Source organism: Lepisma saccharinum, chromosome 2 (assembly GCF_977018435.1).
Source record: "Lepisma saccharinum chromosome 2, izLepSacc3.1, whole genome shotgun sequence".
NCBI classification, from domain to species: domain Eukaryota; kingdom Metazoa; phylum Arthropoda; class Insecta; order Zygentoma; family Lepismatidae; genus Lepisma; species Lepisma saccharinum.
The window spans coordinates 55,408,464-55,430,963 of record NC_139230.1 but is presented as its reverse complement, the minus strand read 5'-3'; the positions used below and the strand labels follow the sequence as shown (position 1 = coordinate 55,430,963).

The 22,500-nt window shown below is 38.7% G+C and overlaps 1 protein-coding gene across 1 annotated transcript in view; it reads left to right on the top strand.

Annotated features, from left to right (window-relative positions):
- The window catches only part of LOC145984042 (metabotropic glutamate receptor 5-like), a 205,724-nt gene that overhangs the window by 135,103 nt on the left and 48,121 nt on the right, over positions 1-22,500 (top strand). The window contains exon 3 of the mRNA XM_083117382.1: positions 21,587-21,679. Within this exon, the coding sequence (XP_082973508.1) occupies positions 21,595-21,679 (85 nt within the window). The 5' untranslated portion in view covers positions 21,587-21,594. The remainder of the gene's footprint in view (positions 1-21,586; positions 21,680-22,500) is intronic.

The window sequence follows — 22,500 nt, the reverse complement described above, 5'->3', positions numbered from 1 at the left end:
CAAAACCAGCAGCGAATTACCGTAGAATGGCATTCAATATGTTTCTTTGTAAAACATCCACAATGTCTTCCTGTTTATATTTGCATGTATGAGCTGTTGTGGAGTAGCACATGACAGCCGCTCCTAGGAACAAAGGCTTTAGTCACCAGGTGACTACGTAACGGAAATTTTTTTTCCAAAAAAAATGTCTGACGGTGTCTATTCCATTCTTTCCTGAAAAGCAATCGATGTATTCACCATAAAAATATCATTGTTCGTTACACTAAGTTAATATGACATCATCTTCATCCAGCCTTCGCATACCCCCTTATAACGAACGTAACCAGTGGGTAGTGCTCAGTCGACAAGTGGACTTCATAGGTGACAAGTGGGCTTCATAAGTGATAAGTTGATTCGGTCCATCTTCGCTCTTCTCCAGTTTCCAGTATAGAGATTGCTGCAAGAGTGGTTTGAACAAGTAAGTAGTAGGCTGTTTCTCAAAGTTTAGAACAAGTTTTATCTCAAGTATATTTCCCGAAGCTTTGGTAACCGTCTGACTGGTCGAGCGCGTTAAGTGATTTGCTCCTACCAGCGAAGGTCTCGTGTTCGAGTCCCAGCCTGGGTACGGGTGTTCTGTGTGAGTGTGTGTCTATCAATTTCAGCGCACGATCCTCTTTGCTGCGACTAGCCAAAAATGGGGGAAAAAGCGACGTAAAATAACAAAAATAGAAATACGAAAGTTTGGCTTGACATTTTACAGGCTCAAATACTGTGTTCGTTTGCTGGATAAGCATATAAAGGATATAACAATCATGTACGTAATTATTCTCTGAATGTTAATGGTTCCACATTAGCATGCAAAGTTAATCGGACATTATCCATTGTCTAGTGCTTATTCTAAAACTACGTTTCGAGAGATTACCTCTTCTCTCTTATTCAGATGAACAAATTTATTTTTGCTTTTGGTTGGGATCGAACCTGGGACAGATCTGTGATACACTAGCCAACTACTCCACGGCGCTCTCCGAAATTGTTAGACTAGGTATAGTCTTAATGTTCAATTAACATTGCATGCTAATCATATAATTGTTTGGCACCAATCATTTTGCCGTTTATATATATATATAAATTATTCTCGCATTATTCCTTTCCGTGTACATATTGAGGCTGTGCTTTTCAGAATTTTATAGCTTATGAGTAGTGTTGGTTGATTTGGTCCACTTTATGCACAGTAAGGTTAATCGGGACTGAACCTACAGTTTAAAGTGGGATCAGACCCACTATGTGCCTACATTATCGGTAGTGTGCCCTGGGGTCTCATAGGAGGGGGCTCTCTGCCTAATAAAAATTAGAAGTAATTCCTACATTTTTCCATTCTTTCTAGCATTCGGATTTTTTTAAAAAAGGAAAGATAGAGCAAGTCACTTCGAAACATGATCAGTATTTTCGGAGTAGGGCGGATAATTGAGAATTGAGAGGCCTAATAATTAAAAGTCTGGATTAGCAAGAGTTTACTGTATAAGCTTTACATCATATAAAGCCATGCTTTTGCAATGTACAGTCCCCTCCCTTGTAATATATGGAAACCTTAAATTGATACGTAGCTCATGTACTCTACTTGTTTTATCTTGAATAACGAATCAGATTTTTAGTGTAGGGAAAGATGATATTGCATTTAATTCTATTTGTAGTTTTTTTATATTTATATTCAACGTCGATTTTCACGATTCATGAAATATAGACGAAGCAACAAAGAATAAAACGTCCATACCTCACCGAAGATTTTATAATGGAACGTTTTTACACACAATATTTTTATTAATATTTGATCAACTACATTGTATAGCAAAATTAAAATTTGGTATGCATGTACGAGATAATATGATGAGAATGTGAGGCGATTATCTCTCTCCCTCTTGCGAAGAGCTTGTCGGCTGACCAAGTGGCCTTGTAACAGGGGAAACAATGTGTAACGGTTGCATATGCAGTTACCTAACATAGTGTATGAAAGATTTCTGCTGTGTCACGGATTGGCTGACTGACTTATATCAGGAGGGAAACACAATTTTGGAGATGAAGAATGCGGATGTAATGATGCAAACCTCATGGCTGAAGGATGGGCAATTTTATTAAGAAGTGCCATGTAGGAGAAAAAAATATTTATTTTGCAATCACTTCAACCCCAAAATCTTTCCATCGAATTGTATGGGTTCGAATCATGGCTAAGACATGTTTTTTTGATAAACACCAATACTTGTCGCCGCGGTTAACTAGTAAGTATGAAAGCAACGTTAAATAATTAGAGTACATATACTTCGCCGCTCTTTGGATGCCGAGTGTGTTGAAAAAAGTAACTTATATTTGCTTACATACAGTATAATTATGTTCTCATGAGAGAAAATATCTTTCTCTAGCGCAGAATGCCAATCTTCTATAATTTAATATTATGTTGCATTATCATTTCTAACTATAATGGTTGGGGTCCTAAAATTTTGGGGTGTACTGTTCAAGTGCTTAAAAGAAATTGCAACAAGAATCGAACCTAGGAGCTGACAGTTGACAAGAAGTGTCTGAAAGTGCTTGGAAATAATTGGAAATATTACCGAAAATGAAATTATACTTACTTCGATCCGTGAAAAAATACTGTTGTGGAATACAACTGGGCTCAACGATCAGTGTGTGGGGGGTAGCAAAAGTATAACATACTTGAGAATTAACCAGTAAAACAAGAGAATATGAAGATGGATCCTTGAAGAGTAGAATGGAGGATCAGTCTCTGTACTTCTGCGAATACATTTTTTTTCATGTTCCTTTGATCTACCACCCTTAATTAAGCTCACCAGTGAAGAGAGGAGGGCGTTTAAATTGTCTGCTTCACAATAGGTATCGAATATGCTTGTTGTTTGATGATTTTCTTGCATATTCTTAATTACCACTCTTGCCTATGAAGATTCGGGGTTGCAATCTCTGCTGAGCTTGGGTGCTCTTTTGCGAGTCAATTTCATCGTTCATTCTCATCGTCAGTGGCGGAGATTAGGGGGGCTTGGGGGGAGTTGTCCCCCACTTTTTGCAACTTTTGTTCCCGCACTACCCTAAACCTTATCTACCAAGGGAAAGTAAACTGTCCTTGCCCCCTCAGTTTTGGCACCTACCCCCCAGTTTTTGAACGCAATCGCCGCCACTGCTCATCGTCGTGATTAATCGAAGAGAAAAGCGACGTAAATTATGAAAAATACAGGATCGCCACGATCGAAATGAATTCCCAATGAGTAAACTGCCACATTCGGAAAAAAAAAAGTTTTGAGCTACAAATATTGAATATTCTGATTGACGCTAGAGGCTAGATTCGGCTTTCCTAACAGTAAGTATAACAAATTTTGCTAACGCCACCATGAATATTTCCTTCCTTGCCACCAAATGCCGCCAGCCCTAACCCAGTTTTCAAGATCAAGAAACTCTGATATCTCGATATCTATTCTGATATCTCGATAATCTGAACGTTGGATGATCTGCGATATAAATGTTTTGCTCCACCAAATACTTCGTAGAATCCCTTACGATACTGTTCAACGGTATGAATTTTCACGAGGTTTTCGTAATCATGTTCGAATGTCGCGAACAGTGTGAAACTGCTGATTTGAGGCCATGGACCGAACGTAGGGTGGCGCTGACAAATTGGCCGCGTGAAGAATATCGCCATGCCGACTCCAGAATTCTGGTAACGCAGCCACCACCACGTGCGAAATGTTTCATTTGAAATTTTTGCGCTATGTGGCACGGCCATGATGCCATGGGCCAGTAGGCTTGGCTCGAGGTGCACACAAATTCTGTGGCGACATTGTTACCTTATATTAAAATGATCCGGTACTTCATTTTGCGTATTTAATTTTCGCGTCAATCAATTTTCGTGAATAACTGTGTTGGGGATATTTTTTTTTTCGTGTGAAAGTGATACGAGGTAATCACTTCCACACAAAAAGTTAAGAAAGAACAATAATATCAGTGAACAAAGCTCTGACCTTCTGCTTCAAAAATTGTTTATGGCTTCCAAGGCTCGGTTGCTAAATATGTGTACCGAAAATAGGTTTTTGAGAAAGAGCATTTCGAAAAACCATTTTCTCTGCTCCTGTTCTTATTTCTGAAAACCCTTTTTTTTTGGTTTGTCACTTAAGAATGTTGAACAGATCGTGGTATTAGAACCACAAATGAGTGTTTTATTCTCTCTGCATTTGGGAGACCCTAAAAATGTATTTCAGGAGAGGTTCGGCAAACCGAAAAAATCTCACTCGTTTCAAATCACATGAAAATTCTGGGTTTCATAGAACTTATGTTCAAATCTTGTTTTCCTTACTAATCTATTAGTTCATCCTGGCTGAAGTTCTTCCTTTGTTACCTTCAGTTCCTCTACGAAATTGCTACTACGGAACTTTTAGCAAGGTCCAGGACACGTCACTACGCTTCTTTTCCTTTCCCATTCATCCTGAAAGTCATTCCATCTATATTCACGGTTAAAAATTAGCTACACCTACATCAGTTGTTAAATCAACCACTGAACTAATTCTTTAGTAATGCACATACACACTATCCGCAAATCATTTAATAGAATGTAGTCTGGGAGAGAAGACATTTTCATATTGACTTTTAGTACAAGAATTCTCCTTCTACTAGATTCTATTCGAACTAACATTAGTAGTTACTGAGAGTAAAGCATGTGAGAAAAGATTAATTTCACGGTCTGCATTGATTAAGTTACGTACATATTGCACCACTGTTCTTTGTCGTCTGCTCCTATTACCCGCATTGTATGCTAAGCTACTGGGTACACCACACAGCACCCAAATTCTAAACATGCATCACAGTAGAAGTGGACTCTCATCCGCTAGAAAGGTTCAGCTTCAAGGAACAACGGGATGTTGTAATATCTTTTCCCACCGTGCCTTATTTAAGAGGCTATCTTCCATATTCATAACAGTCTTCCCGTGTTAATTATATGATGACCGAGTGAAAATGCTTCTGAAGGTAAATGCAAGCCGCCTCCGTGTGTAAAATCGAAAAATTTTCCCAGGAGCTCAGCACGATCTTAAGAAAGTATGCGGATGACAGTTTCAAATTGTGACCTTCATTTTCTATGTTGTCTGCAGTTCTCGCAGGCTGATTCAGACGAATTATTACGTAGTTTGGCTTCCCTTCCCTCAATTCAAATGTCGTTCACGAGAACTTTTCTTTATCACCTGGTAGCTAATGCGATGCTGCTGTAACGAGACTTCGGGAATGTAGACAAGGGAATGGTTGGAGAACTTCAAACAAAACTGTGAATCCAAAGTTTGGATGCCAAGAATGGCTCAAACCTTACAATTTCACCTTTGATGCGAACAACTATATGTTCAATCGGTAGGAGTTTTGGTTTTCAGGTTAGATCCTTTGTCATTCATCTTGATGGTAAGTCCCAGAGTTAGATTCTCAGTGGAGGCACATATCAGTGGTTCAAATCCTACTTTGGCAGCGAGCTTAGTTTTTAAATCCTCCTTATGCCTATTTATGCATAAAGTAAGTTAAAACAAGATTTGCTGAACATTTACCAAAATCCAATTCACAAATTACATGATGTGAAACCTCACGTGTCACGTGGTCACATTAAGATCGTCACTCACGTAATATCTGTCCTCGTTTAGGGAAATTTCACATCATCGAGTGCTACTTCCAATACAATGAAGAATAATGCTCTGTTATTTCTATAATTTCAGCTTTGATAAGATGTAATCCTTAGCCGCTTGAATGTTGCGAAACAGATTAACAGTATGGTCCTACAATACCCACCACCAAAAGAATGTTCAGATTGCTTACCTCTCCGTGTCTATGAACCTAGAGCCTGATATTACAGATCTCATTGAAGTAATGTGACAGGTCATCTCTAATCAAGGCACAGTTCTTTAAGGGGGGGGGGATATATAGATACACCTTTTGTAGGTGTGCCAATATTTGGCACACAATTATAGAATTTTTATAATCTCGCCAATAAAGGTAAGAACTACCGTGGGTCCAGATAGTAATTTAACACTGGATTAAAGAAAGGACGAGAAATGTATTTTCGCCTGTCTACATCTTTCTCATGACAGCAACATTTAGGTTTGCTAGCCCCAGTAAGAGCGAAAAAGGGTGGTGTGGAGGAAGGTAACTAGAAATTCCAAAATGTAAATGACATCGAGTAGCACATCTATCCAAAATTACAAACAAAAGGAAAGGAAGATATGGTTCCATATCGATTCATATGCGTTATCTGGAATAGGGACAAGCTGTCACGTTAACTCAATGTGTAGCCTTAACACACTCTACCTAAAAAGGTCTGTCAATAGCCTACACATCGCGCTGCGACGCCAAGGGTCCCGGGTTCGAATCCCGCTCGGGCTTGGTTGTTTGTGAATGTCCATTCATCAATTTCATCATTTCATCACTCATCCCCATCTTCGCAAATTAGCCAAGAGTCACAAAACGCGAAGTAAAATAAACAATCAATCAATCAAATCAATCAATAGCCTACACGTTCATTCTAATCATGGGATATGTAAATTCATGGGAATAATGACTAATTGTTTCAGAGTAATATTTATTGGAAATATTGATACATTAATTCATAATGAAATACCTACAATCTGCACGTCAGTGATTTTGAATGAATGAAATATATTACTAATATATTTTTACACTTTTACAATGCAATTTTTAAATTTGTAATTTTGTTTCTTACCTGCCCGTAAATGGTTACGGAAAGGGTCTAGTAAAGATGAATCACTCACAAGAAAAGTTTCAAAAAATGTTTTCGCGAAAATCTGATTTTGTATCGAATTTATTCACTATTTTTTTAAAGTGACGTAATACCCGTCTTGTCCCGTACCCAGTGAGGTAAATCGCTCAAATGAAAAAGGTAAAGTGCTCCCCTGTGCTTAGCACCACGCCATGAAGGCGTATAGGGGGTGTGGGGGTATCTTGTATCTGACAATTAAGCTCTCAATGTAACTTGAGGAACCTTTGAAAACTGTAGTGAATAAGGTGATCGCCAGGAATTCATTTTTTGTTCATCCAGATTATTTGTTGCTCAGTATGCTGACAGATGATAAGCGTGAAGTCGGAGAAATATCTGTGAGAAGGATTTTAGATGCTCGGGCAAGGAAAACATCCGGTGAAGGGTCAATACGGAAGTTCAAAGTGCCAGAAATTTCATGGCAGAGGACTACATCAACATGATAGACTGGGATGTGTGCCTTGTAACAGAGCCTCCCTTAGTTGCACATTTCAATTCCGAGGACATTGAGAAGATGGTGGATAACCAGAATATTGCAGAAACAACAATTGCATCCTTTCCGTGTCACACTCAAGCAGTTGAGAGACTGGTTAAAATAGTGAGTGAGGCTTCAGCATCTGTTTGTGGTGAAGGAGAAAGAGATGCTTATATCAGATCTAAACTTGATGCAAGAAAGCAATTACCAACATATGAGAAGAAATCTGATTATTTTGAGCAACGAAAGAAGTAAAACTGAAATTAAAATAACAGTTTAAGGGAGGGAAAAGTGGATGGAGGGAGGGTGGGATGGAACTCGCTGGCAACCACCTGCACGCGGTGAGTTCTGGGTTGGTGCAACCTGCAGCATTATACTACATTAGACCAGACATGCGCGCACATGAATATATTTTGGTTTCATTGCTATATTTGTTTTTTGTTGTAACTAATCTATATAGTTACATTTCGTTGTAAAAGTTACAGTTTGCATCAAGCGAAGAGCTGCACTTTCTTCCATTGGGCATTGAGCCCAACTAGGCTAACTAGACCCCTCGGGAGGCGCGGCTAGAAATTCTTCAATTTGACTGAAACAAATTGTGAGATGTTTTGCTACCATTACGCAACTTTTGCACACTATATGTTTTTGAATTTCTGGGGGGAAAAAATTGGGGCCTTTTTCGATACACCCTAGTGTACAAACGTTTAATATCTTTAAAAATATATATTTTTGTATTATGAGTTTTATGTGGCAGGGTTGCTTCGCTCACTGACCAGTGACAATAGTTTGTTTTAAGATCACTTTGTTCACTGATAGGCTAACTGAGACTGGGTCTACAGTTTAAAGTGCGGTCCGAACTATTATGTCCCGAAACCTTTTTACACTCTTATTTAATAATCAAGAGAAATCTTTTAAAGTTAAGGGGGATTTTTTATTTTTCACATAAATATCAATTTTTTATTATTTTTGGACTGTGGTAGAAAAATGGAAACGTGAGGTTCTGACCTAGTTTATGCATTATAAAATCTACTTTTGAAACCAAAACTGAGTGGTCATGCGGTTATTCTACTAGAACACTAATTAATAGAATGTACTATTTTATATACAAATATAAACATAAGGTTTTGGCTTTTTCTGCAATTAAATGAAGGATGTAGATTTCCAGAAGGTCGGCTGACAGGCTCGACCCTCCCCAATCCCCTCCGAAGATCTTGCTGCCTGTGCCATTATTGGAAGAAATATGCGACTTAATTAATTGTGATCACTAGCCTCATTTCGTAAGAGACGAACTTCTCAGCCTGTCGCGTGTTTTCCCCTGGCGAAGGTGCCTGCCGCAGTGAGCCATAGTTCTCGAGAACCGACCGAACAACTTGGCCATTTGGTCAGCATGTAACGGGTGAAAAAGTTAAGTTGTTTGGAAGGTGCCGTGGCGCCGCCAGGTAAGACGAGTCGCCGCTTCCAGGAATTCTGGCTTGAACTGCCGCTTCTCGCACTTAGCACGTGACACGTGAAATGCGTGTCCTTTCATGCCGAAAAAAATAAACGTGTTTCGAAGCAAAGGAAATGGAACTCGTTGCAAATAATTATGCATTCTTCTAACTCCCACTTTTGCTTTTAGGCTAGGATATTCCTACTCGGAGGAAATCCTGTCGCTGCCATGTCTATACACTACGCATTCCTATACATTTTTAATCAAGATATATACAGGGTGTCTAAAAAAATAGAAATTTTAACTTTCAAGAAAATGTGAAAGTACATAATGCGAAATATTTGCACATGAAAAGTTAACTCTCACAGTTTGTAGTTTCAGGTTAGCCTGTGGAGATGACGTCACAATTTGTGAACAAGGCTTATTCTTTTTAGTGGAAGTTCCCTATAATACGTCTCTCTAATTTATGATGTAGAACTAAATTCATTATTTTGTATCAGTTATCAGAAAATCCAATACTTTACTTGGCCTGCTGACTTGGAAAAGAAGTTCTATGAAAATTAGAATTTCAAAAATTGAGACAAAGGTCTTGTTGCGTAGGTACAGTTTTGCTCTGAAAACTGCTACATTGCAGACTGGCAAGGCAAATATCGCTGAAAATATAATCGGATAATATTAATATTCTCTGTGTTATTACATGTACTTTGTGTTGTCCTTTTTTGTGCTTAGTGTATTTTTATATACTCAGCTTTCATCATATACATTCATAATGTACAGTACATTGTATGTACAGTATACTGCATGTGGTTTCCTTCTAGTTTGTGGCAAAGCTAGTTACAATCTTGATTAATCTTTATTAATTTTCCTCTTGCAGAAGCTGCATACATACTCTAGCTGTAATTCTAAAGTCCCATTTAGGACTTCCTTGATAGTGTAGCAGCTAACGCTGCTGCTTTGTCAAAGGGCCCCATGAAAGCAAATTACATGGTGGTACGGATTCCATTTCAAACTGTATATCCAGTCACAGTAGCCTATCTGAGCGTAAAATGATCTTCAAATAATAATAATAATAATATAATAAATCGCCTTTATTGAGAGGGCAATTTATTATTATTATTGCTTCCTAGAGCCTCATAATAAAGCTGAAAGTAGCCATGGACGTCGCCAGAAATTTTTGTAGGGAGGGGGGAGTCAGGCTATTGATAAAACTTGAATATTGGAAATAATAATAATAACAATCATGGTTATGATTATTATTATACAATAACTATTATGAACTATAGAAGTAAACCAATTTTATTTCAAAATTATTAATGTTGTTATTATTACTATTATTTCTTTGGGGAGACTCTTCCACTCGATCCACAACTGTTTTCATTATTTTTTTTTACGTTTCATGAAGTTAGTGTACTGAAATGCATAGTTGATCTATTTTATTACTAACTTATACACACAAAATTATTGGAAAATTTTTCGAATTTTGAAAACTGTGTAACCAACTATTCTTTGAACGAAATGGTTGAATGTGAAATCATAACCTGGTTCCTGTATTTTACACATTTTTTTCGATCTAATGCAGTTTTTACTTTCGTTATTCTGTTCCAATAACTAACTGGACTTTATTTCTGTTAAGAATTTTTAAAAAAATAAAACAAGCTTTCTGCTTTTTTTGTAACTCGAATGATACAGATTTCCAGGGTAGGGGTGACGCACCCGTTCGACCCCCCCCCCCCTTTCCGTAGCCACGGATTTCCGGTTAACCGGGAGAAGACCACGTCGGCGTATCGTGAGGGAAACGTCCTTGACCAAGAACCACCACAAAGGACAAGTTCAGCATAGCTTGAAACCACGTTCGACCATTCCTGAGTCTCCAGCATTAGTAATTCATATTCTTGAAGGTAGGAATGCAGGCAGTGAAATTTATGAGGCACGTTTATTCGTTGAATTGGACATGGCCGTCGGAAGAAAGATGGGTATTTCGAAACGTTCTGACAGTAGCGTAGCAGTACTGCTGCTGTGTTCGATCTTTTTCTCCATTTCCTTAGAGGAAAAGAAGTAGCAGACGAATTTTTTCACGTTGTACAGTCACGAACACTTTTGGGTTGTAACGATTTCATTCAAAGTTAATGGGATTGTTACAACCCAGAAGTGTCCGTGACACTACGTACATTTCTGCGCCGCGAGGGTTATCGGGAAGAAATTGATTGATTGTTTTATTTTACTTCGCTTTTCTGCCACTTTTGGCTAATCGCGAAGTTGAGGATGGGTGTTGATATGATGAAATTGTTAAAGTGACATTCACAAACAAACTCGTGCCCGCGCGAGGACTCGAACATATCTTTGGTGGCGTCCAGTGCTCAAAAAACTTTGCCACTTAGACGATCAGATAATTGAAGAAAATTACGTGTAAAGTAATAGATTTACTGATAGATCAAAAAGTCAGATGTTTAAACTGTTTTCTATCAACTGTATCATTGTTTAGTAAACATTTTAAGAGACAATTATTATTAAGTAACAAGGAAGAAAATAACATTAAATTCTACTGTAGGAACCTTACTGCCTTCTTATAAATCTCCCTGCAGTCGGAAAAGATGAATGGTACTGAAAACAATCTTGGGTTTAAATTGTATTGTATCACATGAAATTTACTTTTATTCCAATTGAATATCAGAAAGCATAAACTCCCTTAGACATTGTTCAAAATAAATAGTTTAGATTCTATAATTTCCGTTTTTAGTCCAAGTTTTCGTTAATATCATTCGAATACAATATTACTTCATGTGCCACAGTGCGTAATCAAAATATCCAGGATTGTATTGACTCCTAGGGAGAGTTCACGCCAAAGCGACATGCAACACTGTCATTGGGGAAGGAACTAATAAATAGTAATATTTTGCACCGTTGCACAAATCTGCACTCGTTTGGTTGCTTCCCCGTGAAATTTCTCTTGGCCTCTTCAAGTGCATCGGAATACAAACTTTGCAACCATTTAAGATGCATTGGATTATCGGAAGCAGTGGCGCTGATAACTTGCCAACCTATTGACGATATTCCGTTAGCAGCTTCCCCGCGCCTTATTTCGAGCTCCATCTGAAAAATTTGCGTGGAAGGTCTCTTGAGATAACTTCGCCAAACCTGTTTGCTTCTCGTCTCAGGTCAAGTTGAACACGCGAAGCAAAAGGACATGGAACTAGGATTTTTAACGGGCTCCTCTCATTCCACACGTGGAAATAGTATGCACAGACTCTTCACTTTGAGGTAAATTTGATTTTTGTTATTGAACGTCGCTTTTCTGTCACTGTTGGCTAATCGAGATAATGAAATTGATGAAGGAACACCCTTGCCCAGGCCGGACCTGAATCCGGGACCCCTAACGTCGCAGCACGCACTTTGAGGTAAAATATGAAGAAAATGTGTGGGAATTATTTCTGTAATAACTTCACTGTGAGCTTCCTAGATACCAATAAACAGCTTCTATGAAGAAACTTTGATCCGTATTGTTTAGGACTGTTAGGAAAGTGTTGAATTTAAAGAATAAATGTCATGAGAATGCAAAATTGTCTTCTACGAGGGTTGGGGAGTAAGTCACGGCAACCCAGTAATAATTCGACAATGGAAGGATGTATTAAAAATTTGTTATATACAACTGAAAGAATATCCATTATGGATATTTTGTTCGTAGGAATCATGAAAGAAAAACCAAGCAACCCTGTGACATACACATGTATTAATGTACAAGTTAGAAATACCTGTCTTCGAAAGATTTGTCATAATCAGACAAGTTTTTTGTAACATGTGTATGTCACAGGGCCAGACATGTTTTTGTAACTTGTACATTAATACATGTGCATGTCACAGGGTTGCTTGGGTTTTCTTTCATGATTCCTACCAACAAAATATCCATAACGGATACTCTTTCAGTTGTATATATATATATAAAAAAATTAATACATCCTTCGATTGTCGAATTATTACTGGGTTGCCATGACTTACTCCCCAACCCTCGTATATTACTACATACATCAGTAGTAATAATGAATTAAACTCAATTCCAAGAACTTCTGAGGTAAAGTGGCTAAGACATAGCAAGCTACCGTTGTCAAATGAATGTCCAGGATTCAACCCCAGGGCCTTTGCCTTCACATCCTGTTACTATGATCCTAGATACTATAAAGGGTGTTCACCGTGAGACTCTCAACATTTTAAAAATATATAGTGGAATTGAAAATTTGTATGCCATCATTACTATGCATGAAAATGATGATGTAACTCACAAAACTAACCAATTTCAGTTCAGTGCACTTGCACATGGGCGCCTTTGGTGGCACGAAGAATGTCTTTCGAACGATCTCCGCACATTTTCTACAACCTCATCCTGGATGCCGGGTTCCAGCGGCGGCGCCAGGATTATATAGGGATTCGGAATTAAATTTAGGGGGTACGATGATGAAAATAAAGAAATATCAAACATGCACACATGTTTTAGCCACTGAATCAAATACCGCCACACAACCTGTGCACGCTCGTTTCGAATCGCCATTTTAGAAACAATTTATTGTTTTAGCGCCACCGTGGTTCTAGCACGAACTACAACATTACCACGTAAACTTTTTGAGTTTCTGCTTCTGCTACTATTGGAATCACAACAGTATGACCTGAAATGAAAAAAGAAATAAACTTTCAAAATGTTGGAGTCTTACGGTGGACACGCTGTATAGTCTACGTTCGTGGTGTGTTCAAGAAATTCGGAAGGAATAGGCTGTGACTTTTTTTAATGGTTACTTCCAACTATTTAACATATTTTCATGTACTTTGAATTATATTTTAAAATAACGTAGGCCAAAGAGCGGGCCACTATCCCCTCCCTCTTTGCCCCAGGCACTCCAAATTGTATTTTGTAGGATTTTAGGTTCGAAATGGCTAGCTTCCCTGGAATGATTTTTAAAATGTAGAGGAATTTGATTACTACGCTTCACCCGACACATTAGTTATATAATTCATTTCCAATAATTTCTATCATGAAATATATAAACGTGTAAAATTAAATTAGAGATTTATTTGCTCTCGTAGTAGTTTCAGTTACACCAAGTGGCCCTCCTTCATGGCGATAGTGATATCGTCCTCGCCTTGTAATGAAGGCGTCCGGGTTTCATACTCGGTGGAGGCACGTAATGGTTCGGATCCCACTTGAAACCATGATCATGCTTGAAACTCTAGGTCCAGTTCCGATTAGCCTATCTGCATAAAATTCACTCAAAACTTGCACACACTCAGCAGGAGTACCATGAAACAAAGATTAATTGAATGAATGGGGAGACAATACTCTGTTTGAATTAATTTTCCATTCGCATGATATTTTAATTCCTTTTGGACCCAGCGTGTTAAATAATTTAAACACTTCTTGACAGGAATAAATAACAACAATAATTTGAAACACTATATAACCGCCTCGGAGAACGAACACATTGAATGGACGACTCACCACTCTGCAACGATGGTTCCGGTTTCGAATCCTGACCTGTGCATGGATGTTTCTTCATTCATAAATTTCAGCTAACCAACCATCTTCGTCGTCGCAATTAGCGTAAGAAACCAGAGAAGTGAAGAAAATTAAGAAAAATGTTAATACATAAAACAAGGTGCGTGAATTCAATAGTCTGAAAATAAATTCCTGTAAATTGCACTTTGTACCACGAAATAATTACAAACGTTAAAATTTAATCATTCTTTTATTTGGAAAGGATTCAGCCAGTGATTTTTCCACACACACCCCAACACCTCTCCAAAATTTCCTCAACACCCCCTAAACGTTTTCATAAAGATCATTTTGACTAAAATTGCTCACAATTGCTAAATCCTTCCAGATGGAAAGGTTTGGATAAATCGTTGAGTTCAGCTCCACCAGCTGTCTTTTTTGTGGATCATGGAAAGATACTTCAGAAAATTTTGCATATTTTTCCATGACATGAACTCCCCCCCCCCTTTTTTACTACAGCACTAAAATCCTTTGGGTGCGATAGGATCCGTTCCAGTTAGGTCTAAGCTCGTTTGATGCTCAAGAGGGTTGAGGTCCTGATCACTTTCTGCCAAGGGTTGATCCTTTTTCTGGGGGTGAACTCGCCAGCGACAGGTGTTCACAGAATCGCCTCTTGACGGTAGACGTGTGGCCATCCCGAGCTGGATTTTCCGCCCCCGCCTTGAGGGTTTAACCACTTCCCGCTAGAGCCGGGGTTTAAATTACATTTAGTTAAAAGGGCTTGCCTGCCTGACCCTGCTTGTCCTTCTTCCTTCGTCCGCTACGTTTGTGCGTTGTTGCCACGTCTTATGTGGACCTCTGAGCTGTGCCTCTGCCTATCAAAGCAGCTGATGTGAAAAGCATGGATACTCACTTCTGGGTAACCTGCTTCAAAAGGTCAGTGAGCTTTCATAATGAGTGAAAAAGAAAAAAATAATCAGAAGTTCCTGCAGGCTGCTTGTGGGGATTGTGGCAAAACCTAGAAGCATATATATCTTTAGAAAAGCAAGGAATGAAGTGAAACTAACATATGAATGAATGAATTTGAAATTTTGGGTGCGTCAGCACTTTGGCTATTTTGCACCCGTCACATAACTAAAATATAACTAATAAAACATAACTGTAATGTCGGAAGACTAAAATATTCTTACTTCGGTTAGAGGCTGAGGCTGTAAAGGGACATTCAGCACAAATAAGGACAAAACACAGGACAACACACACAATAGCCTACCAAGAATATACTGGCCGTAGGTCCAGACGACAGAGCCTCGTTCGTCTGCAAAATGCAGTCCAGGGTGTACTACGTGGATGTGAGGTTGACAATTGGGTGTACTACATCGAAGGGTCACCCCTTACACCCCTGAAACTATATGTGGCGACAAAAGGGAAAACCTGTGATTGTCTACACTAGTGATTTATCTACAAACCCAACACCCCACAAATTTTCTCGTCACCCCTATATTTTTTCTCACAAATCTCATTTTGGCTCTAAATTTGCCCTCTCTCCCCCATAAATACGAACTTACACCCCCAGATGGAGAATTCTGGGCAAACCCCCGAAATCGCACCTCAATACCTCTCAAATTTTCCACAAAAGCTCATTTTATAGCCATATTAACGCTAACATTTACCTTTAAAATGCTAAAAACGACTCCACCAGATCAAACATTCTGGATACCCTCCTCCATGGTAGGGAGATTTTTAGGGAACGACGCAAGAGAATGAAAAACATAAATGATAGGGGTGAATGGAGAAAATATTACAAGAAAGAAAAGGAACTTAAATATTATATTACATGAAAAATTCCATTGGCATTACTTTCCTTATTCAGCCAAATTGTAAATACAGCAGATACAGGTAAGTCACCTTCTATTTTACGTCGCTTTTATGTCACTTTTGGTTATTTGGAATTATGATTACGTCCAGGCCGCCGACCCCCCGTGGCGGAGTGGTTATCACATCGCACTATACGACGCCAGGGGTCCCGGGTTCGAATCTCGGCCTGGGCGTGGATGTTTATGAGTGTTCATTCATAAATTTCATCATATCACCACTCATACTTTCGCAATTAGCCAAAAGTGGCACAAAAGCGAAGTAAAATAAAGAAAATCAATCCAATCATGTCCAGGCCAGGACTCGAACCTGAAACTTCGTAACGAGGCCGTGAGTCGACAGCTCAATGTTTTCAGCCACCGAGGCGGCTGAGAGTCGGGAGAGGTCCAGGGCGCCAGTATACTGGAAATTCACATTGTTTATTACATTGTAGAACGAAGTAGTCGTGGGTGGAAGTTCCAAAATTCCTGTATTCACCCAGCATCGTCAGGAGAGTTGGGGAACGACTTCAAAATAATGGTAGAGACCCACGGTCTATAAAGTCCGATTATAATGGCACTGGGATTCGATCCCTGACCACTTGCCACCAATAAAATGTTGCTTGATACCAACTATTCTTGAACAACCGATAAAACCATATAGGGTTGGTTAACTGTAAAATTAGTTAGAGTGCAGAAACTAAGTGAGAACTGGATCTTTTTTACATTTTACCGCATAATCCAGTCTTTTTTCCCCTTGTTATTGTGACATTCGAGTGTGGTGCTCCATGAGTGTTTACAAAAGTTCAAATGTTGAGCCTTTTATGCGAGTAAGAAGCCTCACATCATGACTTGCCATTAAAGCTTTCCCCTAAGTGCACCCTGGCCTGCATTTTGCAGACGAACCAGGCTCTGGCAACTGGCACTATGGCCAGTATAATTTTGTGTGTGTTGTCCTGCTTTTTGTTCTTGTGTGTCCTGAGTGCCCCTTTACAGCCTCAGCTTTTAACGAAAGTCAGAAAATTTTAATATTTTAGTAACACGACACTGAAATTATTCTATTTAAGTTATGGTAAGGGGCTGGATACCGTATAATGTGACGGGTGCAAAATAGCCTGACGCACCCAAAATTTTAAATTCAAATTCAATTTTTTTAAAAAAAAATGCATTAAACTCTGGGAAGTACTAAGTGGTTAGAAATCTGTTAGTTCATGTGAATTCTCCAGCCTAACCGTAGTTAGAGGTGGGTTACTTCATTGAACTCTCCATAGCTATTGCCTATTTTGGGGAAGCAGGAAAAAGATTACAAAGTTCTTGCCTTAACTCATTCTCACCCAGCAGGTGGGTAGGTGCTGGGGCTTGCTCCGAGTTGATACCTTCCAGGAGATGAGACCTCCTCGAAAAGGTTTATAAGAATTTGCTTTGAGGTGAGTAAAAATTAAAGAATTGTGATGTTCATGTAAAATCTGGAGGAGAAAAAAACATGAAACAGAAAGCAGTTGGCTAGCTTTTCGCACATCTATATATCGGGTTTTAGGGTTTTTCAATACTGTAATAATAATTATAATAATAATAATAGTTAATAATAATACAAATATTGCGTGCTTGTGGTTGTTATCATTGGTGGCCGGTCACAATTTTCGCGGTACCACGTGCAGTTCTGATGAAGAACTGTCTTCAGTGGTTTTGCCTTGAAACCTTAACCGTACATTTCGTCACGCCAGTTTCTCATTTCTCTCTCCCTCTCTCTCTCCCTCTCTCTCTCTCTCTCCCTCGTGACTCGTTATTTATTTCTCCCAGTGGACAGTTAGCCTTGGCGTATAAATAGTAATGCGGTTGTCTGTGTACATAACACAATTTTTCAACACAAGGTTTCTATGAATGTAGTTGAAGTACACGCATGCACTACTGTTCTACTTCCACAGAAAAAGAAATCAATTGTTTATATCCAGCAAGGATTTAATATAATCATATTGTAGTCAGATGGAAAAGTGAATTTTACTCGGTCAAAGAAATCGAAAGTGATTGAACCATTATATTTCGGCGAGTTACTCATGTACATGTTACGAGCTCTCGATACATGGACAACATTTTAGGTATTGAAAAATCAAAAAGATACGAACATAACGTATTTGATACATCTACGACTAGAAAATGACACACTCAAAAATAACTGCATGTGCTAGAACTGGATAATCTGGCTCGTCGTCGACTTATAGTGAACTTATAAAAGATTGTGAACATCGAGCCTAAAGGGTAGAAATCTAATTTTGAAACACCGCCAGGGCTTCGAATCGAAATTCGGGGGGGGGGGAGATACACTTATTTTGTAAAAAGAACCGACAGATGTGGAATTGTAAAGAAAACATTTTTTTAACTTGTAAGAGACTTCTGAGGCAATTATTACTAAAAATAAGCACAGATGAGCAGATGTACCAAATGCTTGGGCATCCCCGTAATCAAGCCTTGTAACCAAGGAGTCCCAGGCTCGATCCCGGTGTAGGCACATAGTAGTTTCGGATCCCACTTTAAACTGTAGCTTCAATCCTGATTAGTCTATATGATGTGCATAAAGTGAACTTAAAACAAAAACTCTAAAACACGAAATAGTATTTGGTTTGAAGCCATACTTGAACGCGTTGATGTCACCCAATTTGAACCAGAAATTGAAATGTTTAATATGTTTTCAAATGTATTATAGTGTTCAAAATGTGTTATTGTGATAACATTTTCAGCATAGGTATATGTAAAAGCCTTGAGCACACCACTTAATTTAAAACCACATCTTGGACACAAACCTCGTGATTTCGCTGATTCTTTAATTGGTTGTTTCCTTGTAACCTGTTCGATTTTTTTTCTTAATCAATGTCAGTTTTGTGTGTGTGTGACTGTGTTTTTCATTAAGGTTGAATAATATCTTCTGGAACAGTTGATTTTATGGACCAAGGAGTGGTTTTGAGCACTAGTGGAATCCCGTTAGTGCGGTCTTTTCTTCAAAATTTTACAAATTGGGATCTTACACAAGCAGAGCTGCATTCCGCAAATTCGGTTTTCCTATCTTGTGTTCAGCCAAGTGGAAATGAAGGCTGCAGAAATTGGCGTGCCACTGTGAATCATTGCTGTAATGAACTTGTTTGAAGCCATTAAGTCAGGTTTCCAAACAAACTGCTTAATAAGTCGTATAATTTTAATTTGTCAAAATGTTTCCAGTGAAAGTTCACAGAAGGGCATTCTTACTTAATCGGCTTCCTCGTCTGTATTCCGTTAGTGTGGTTTTTACCGTGTTACAAACATCTCCAGTGCCTGTTTTCAGTTATTCATATCGTTCTCTCACGTTCTCTCTCTACACAAATATTCGATTAAAGATGCCTTTGTTGTATTTATTGACGTGATCTAGTATTTCTTCAATTTTTCAAACTGAGGGCTAATTATTTCTACGTTGATTGTACTGTAAATGTGAATTGATATGAACTTGAATAAAATAAATTTTAAGATTCAATGATAAACAATTTGCCTTGCACACCATACACCATTCGAATCCAGGCAATGGAGGATTAACAAAATTTTATCGTGGTGGACGGATTGCGTTTATTTTAGACGTCGCCCTGTAGATTAATTGAAAGTTAATTGATATCGATTAATTTTAGACATCAGGGTTGGGAGAGGAGATATGTGCTTTGTAGAGCGGAAGTACATTTTGTACCTTAGCGGAGATAGTTTTACATTTCAGGAGACATCAGAAGGAAAGATTGCTTTTAATACCCTTCTTAAAGGGCTATTTGTTGTTAAAATACGGTCGGCGTCATTCCCTGTCTTCAATAGCACAAGAGCGCGGGGAGGTTGCAAGAGCACGCTCGTATGATTAGCTGTTTCGAGCGCCTGCTGTGACGCGCAGGAAAGGCAACCCCGCAAGTGACCAATCACGTCGCCTATTTCCTCCAGTGACTCAACAGCAAAGGTGAAAGAGGAGGATTCACGCCGGAAACTACAACGGCTCTGGTATAATTTTAGATGGCTCCGGAAGGAGGAGGCTCTCGTTTCCTGCCACTTCCCTTTCTCTTTCTTCCATAGACCTCTCAACTCCCCTCCCCCCTCTTCAATAGAGTTAACGGTACGAATGAGCGATGTTAATTACATCAACCAACCAATCTAGGAACAAGAATTTGAAACTTTTATCTCAACAACCGTAAATGGTCAAGAGGACAGTCTTTAATCCTTCCTGGAAATCCACTAAGAAACTTGCAATAGCAACCGTACGTTACCATTTGCCAATTTTTCATGCGTTTTATGCGCATTGCACATTCTTGAAGTAAACCAAAACTCGCTTCTTTTGTGTGTAGGTAAACCCAACACGTATGATGCCGTGTGGCATTACTTCTGCTGGTATTTCTCCACCGCTATTTATCACAGGGAACAACGTGCTGTTGCAGGCTGTCAGCCGAGATAATATATTACCTAAAGTGTACCTGGAACAAAATCAAGTCTACTATTTCAAGGTTGTAAAGTAGCCGAGCTAGCATCCCATTACTCGGAAGACAGAAAACATGTTAATACCAGCGGGTAAGTAGCCATGGAATTGTCGACCGTCAATGGTGATAACTCAAAAGTGATATTAGCGGACGTACCAAGTGCAATAAGGAATTTTGAGAAGTGCTTTCAACTTCACGGCTGCTACCTATGCCATTTTCCCATCAGCGAACCAGTTTTTCCTTGTCCGAAGGCGATTTAAGTTCATAGGTGACGTTGGAGGCCATGAAAAGTATAGGAGCATAAGTTGTCGGACGCGACTTGAAGAGCAATAATTTAATGCTGCAGGTTTCTTCAGGATGGACCACCATAATACTTTTTTCAGTTCTTTCCCTAAACTTTACCAGTCGATTGGACAAAGGAATTGGATGTTCAATATTTGCTCATACAATTCGCTTCTTCCAATCTTTCCTTCCTTTCCAGTGATGTCGCCATTATATATGAAGAGGCTATTTATTCACTATCGCATCATGACATAATTTGGACTCCATTCTTTTGTAAGTGTAGTAAAATATTTAAGAATTGATACTATATATCTACAACCCGCTGAAATACAACTCACCTGACAACACACTCTTCCTTGTGTTGTACCACACCCTTTACCCTTATCTGTGGTTGTACTTTAGAAATTCTGATATACAAAATAATAAGGAAAATATTTACAGTCGATAAGTGATATAATTGTAATAAATTTTCAGGGCAAGATTTAGCGAAGTTCGTGTCCTTTAGCGTTCCGTGAATATACCACTAATCTCCTTTTTTAAGTTAATTTCGTAAGCACGCGAAATTAAATAACCACACCTTATTCAGATTGATGTATGATTATTATTCTTGATTATGTACGATTTCTCGTTAGCGATAGAAGTGCAAATATAGATATAGTCTTTTCAGCTGTATACTCTTGATGCAAGGCTCTTTTGTGACGAAATGTGACAGTAATGATAATAAAGAACCATGACATATGACAATTTAATTTGTATTGTTAATATTTGTATATTCATTATATCTTAAACAATTGCACATTCATTTGTTTTTATTATTTTCTTTCTAGGTGTGGACATGATGAAATGGGGATCGGCTCTGTTGATTCTGGCAGCTCTTCTTGCTCCAGCTGTTTCGAAGACCGTTGAGAGAGCAGCCATAGGCAAGTATTTTTCTTTAAATTAAAGAAAAAAAACTGAAAATGTTTCTCTTATGAAGGTCCTAAGTCCATGAGAACTACCCTTCCTCACCAAACAAACCAAAAAGATTATTAACCGTCATATTAGTTACATAAATTCTATGAAGCCTTCAGAATAGTAAATAACTTTTGCAACAGAAAAAATCGCAACGATTGAAGTTTTTTAAAAAGTTCTTAAGTCCACTTTATACACTGGGAGGCTAATTGGAACTGGATGTACAGTTTAAAGCGGGATCCAAACCACTGTGTACCTTCACCGGGTATCGAGCCTGGTTGATTACAAGGCAACGGCATTACCACCATGCCATCTGGGAGGCTATGACAATGGTTGAATTTACGTCACTCGCTGTGTCTCTAAAAATCGTCTCGGGCTCTGCAATACCTATTCACAACCAAAGTGCTTGCAACTACAATTATATTAGGCACGCGTAGTTGTTCGCAACATGGAAACCTGTGTTTAGTTACATCCCTAATCATATCTTTTAGTAATACATAATGCATTACTTAACAACACGAGTTAGTTCGTACACTGTACCCAGCTAGGGAAGGAAAACTAAGGGATATAAGTTCTTCCCTATTCATTTATAAATGAGTGTCTTTAAGTTTTCGGATATTTGTATCTTAGTAGTAATAGGCGTATCTGATTAGTTTTTGTCCGTGTGTGTGTACTGGTATACTGATGCAGATAGAATACGTTACCGAAGGTTCCGGAGTCGAGTCTCGGTCTGTGTGTCCCTATCAATTTCATCTCAGCATCGTTTATCCTCCCCGTTGAGATTGACCAA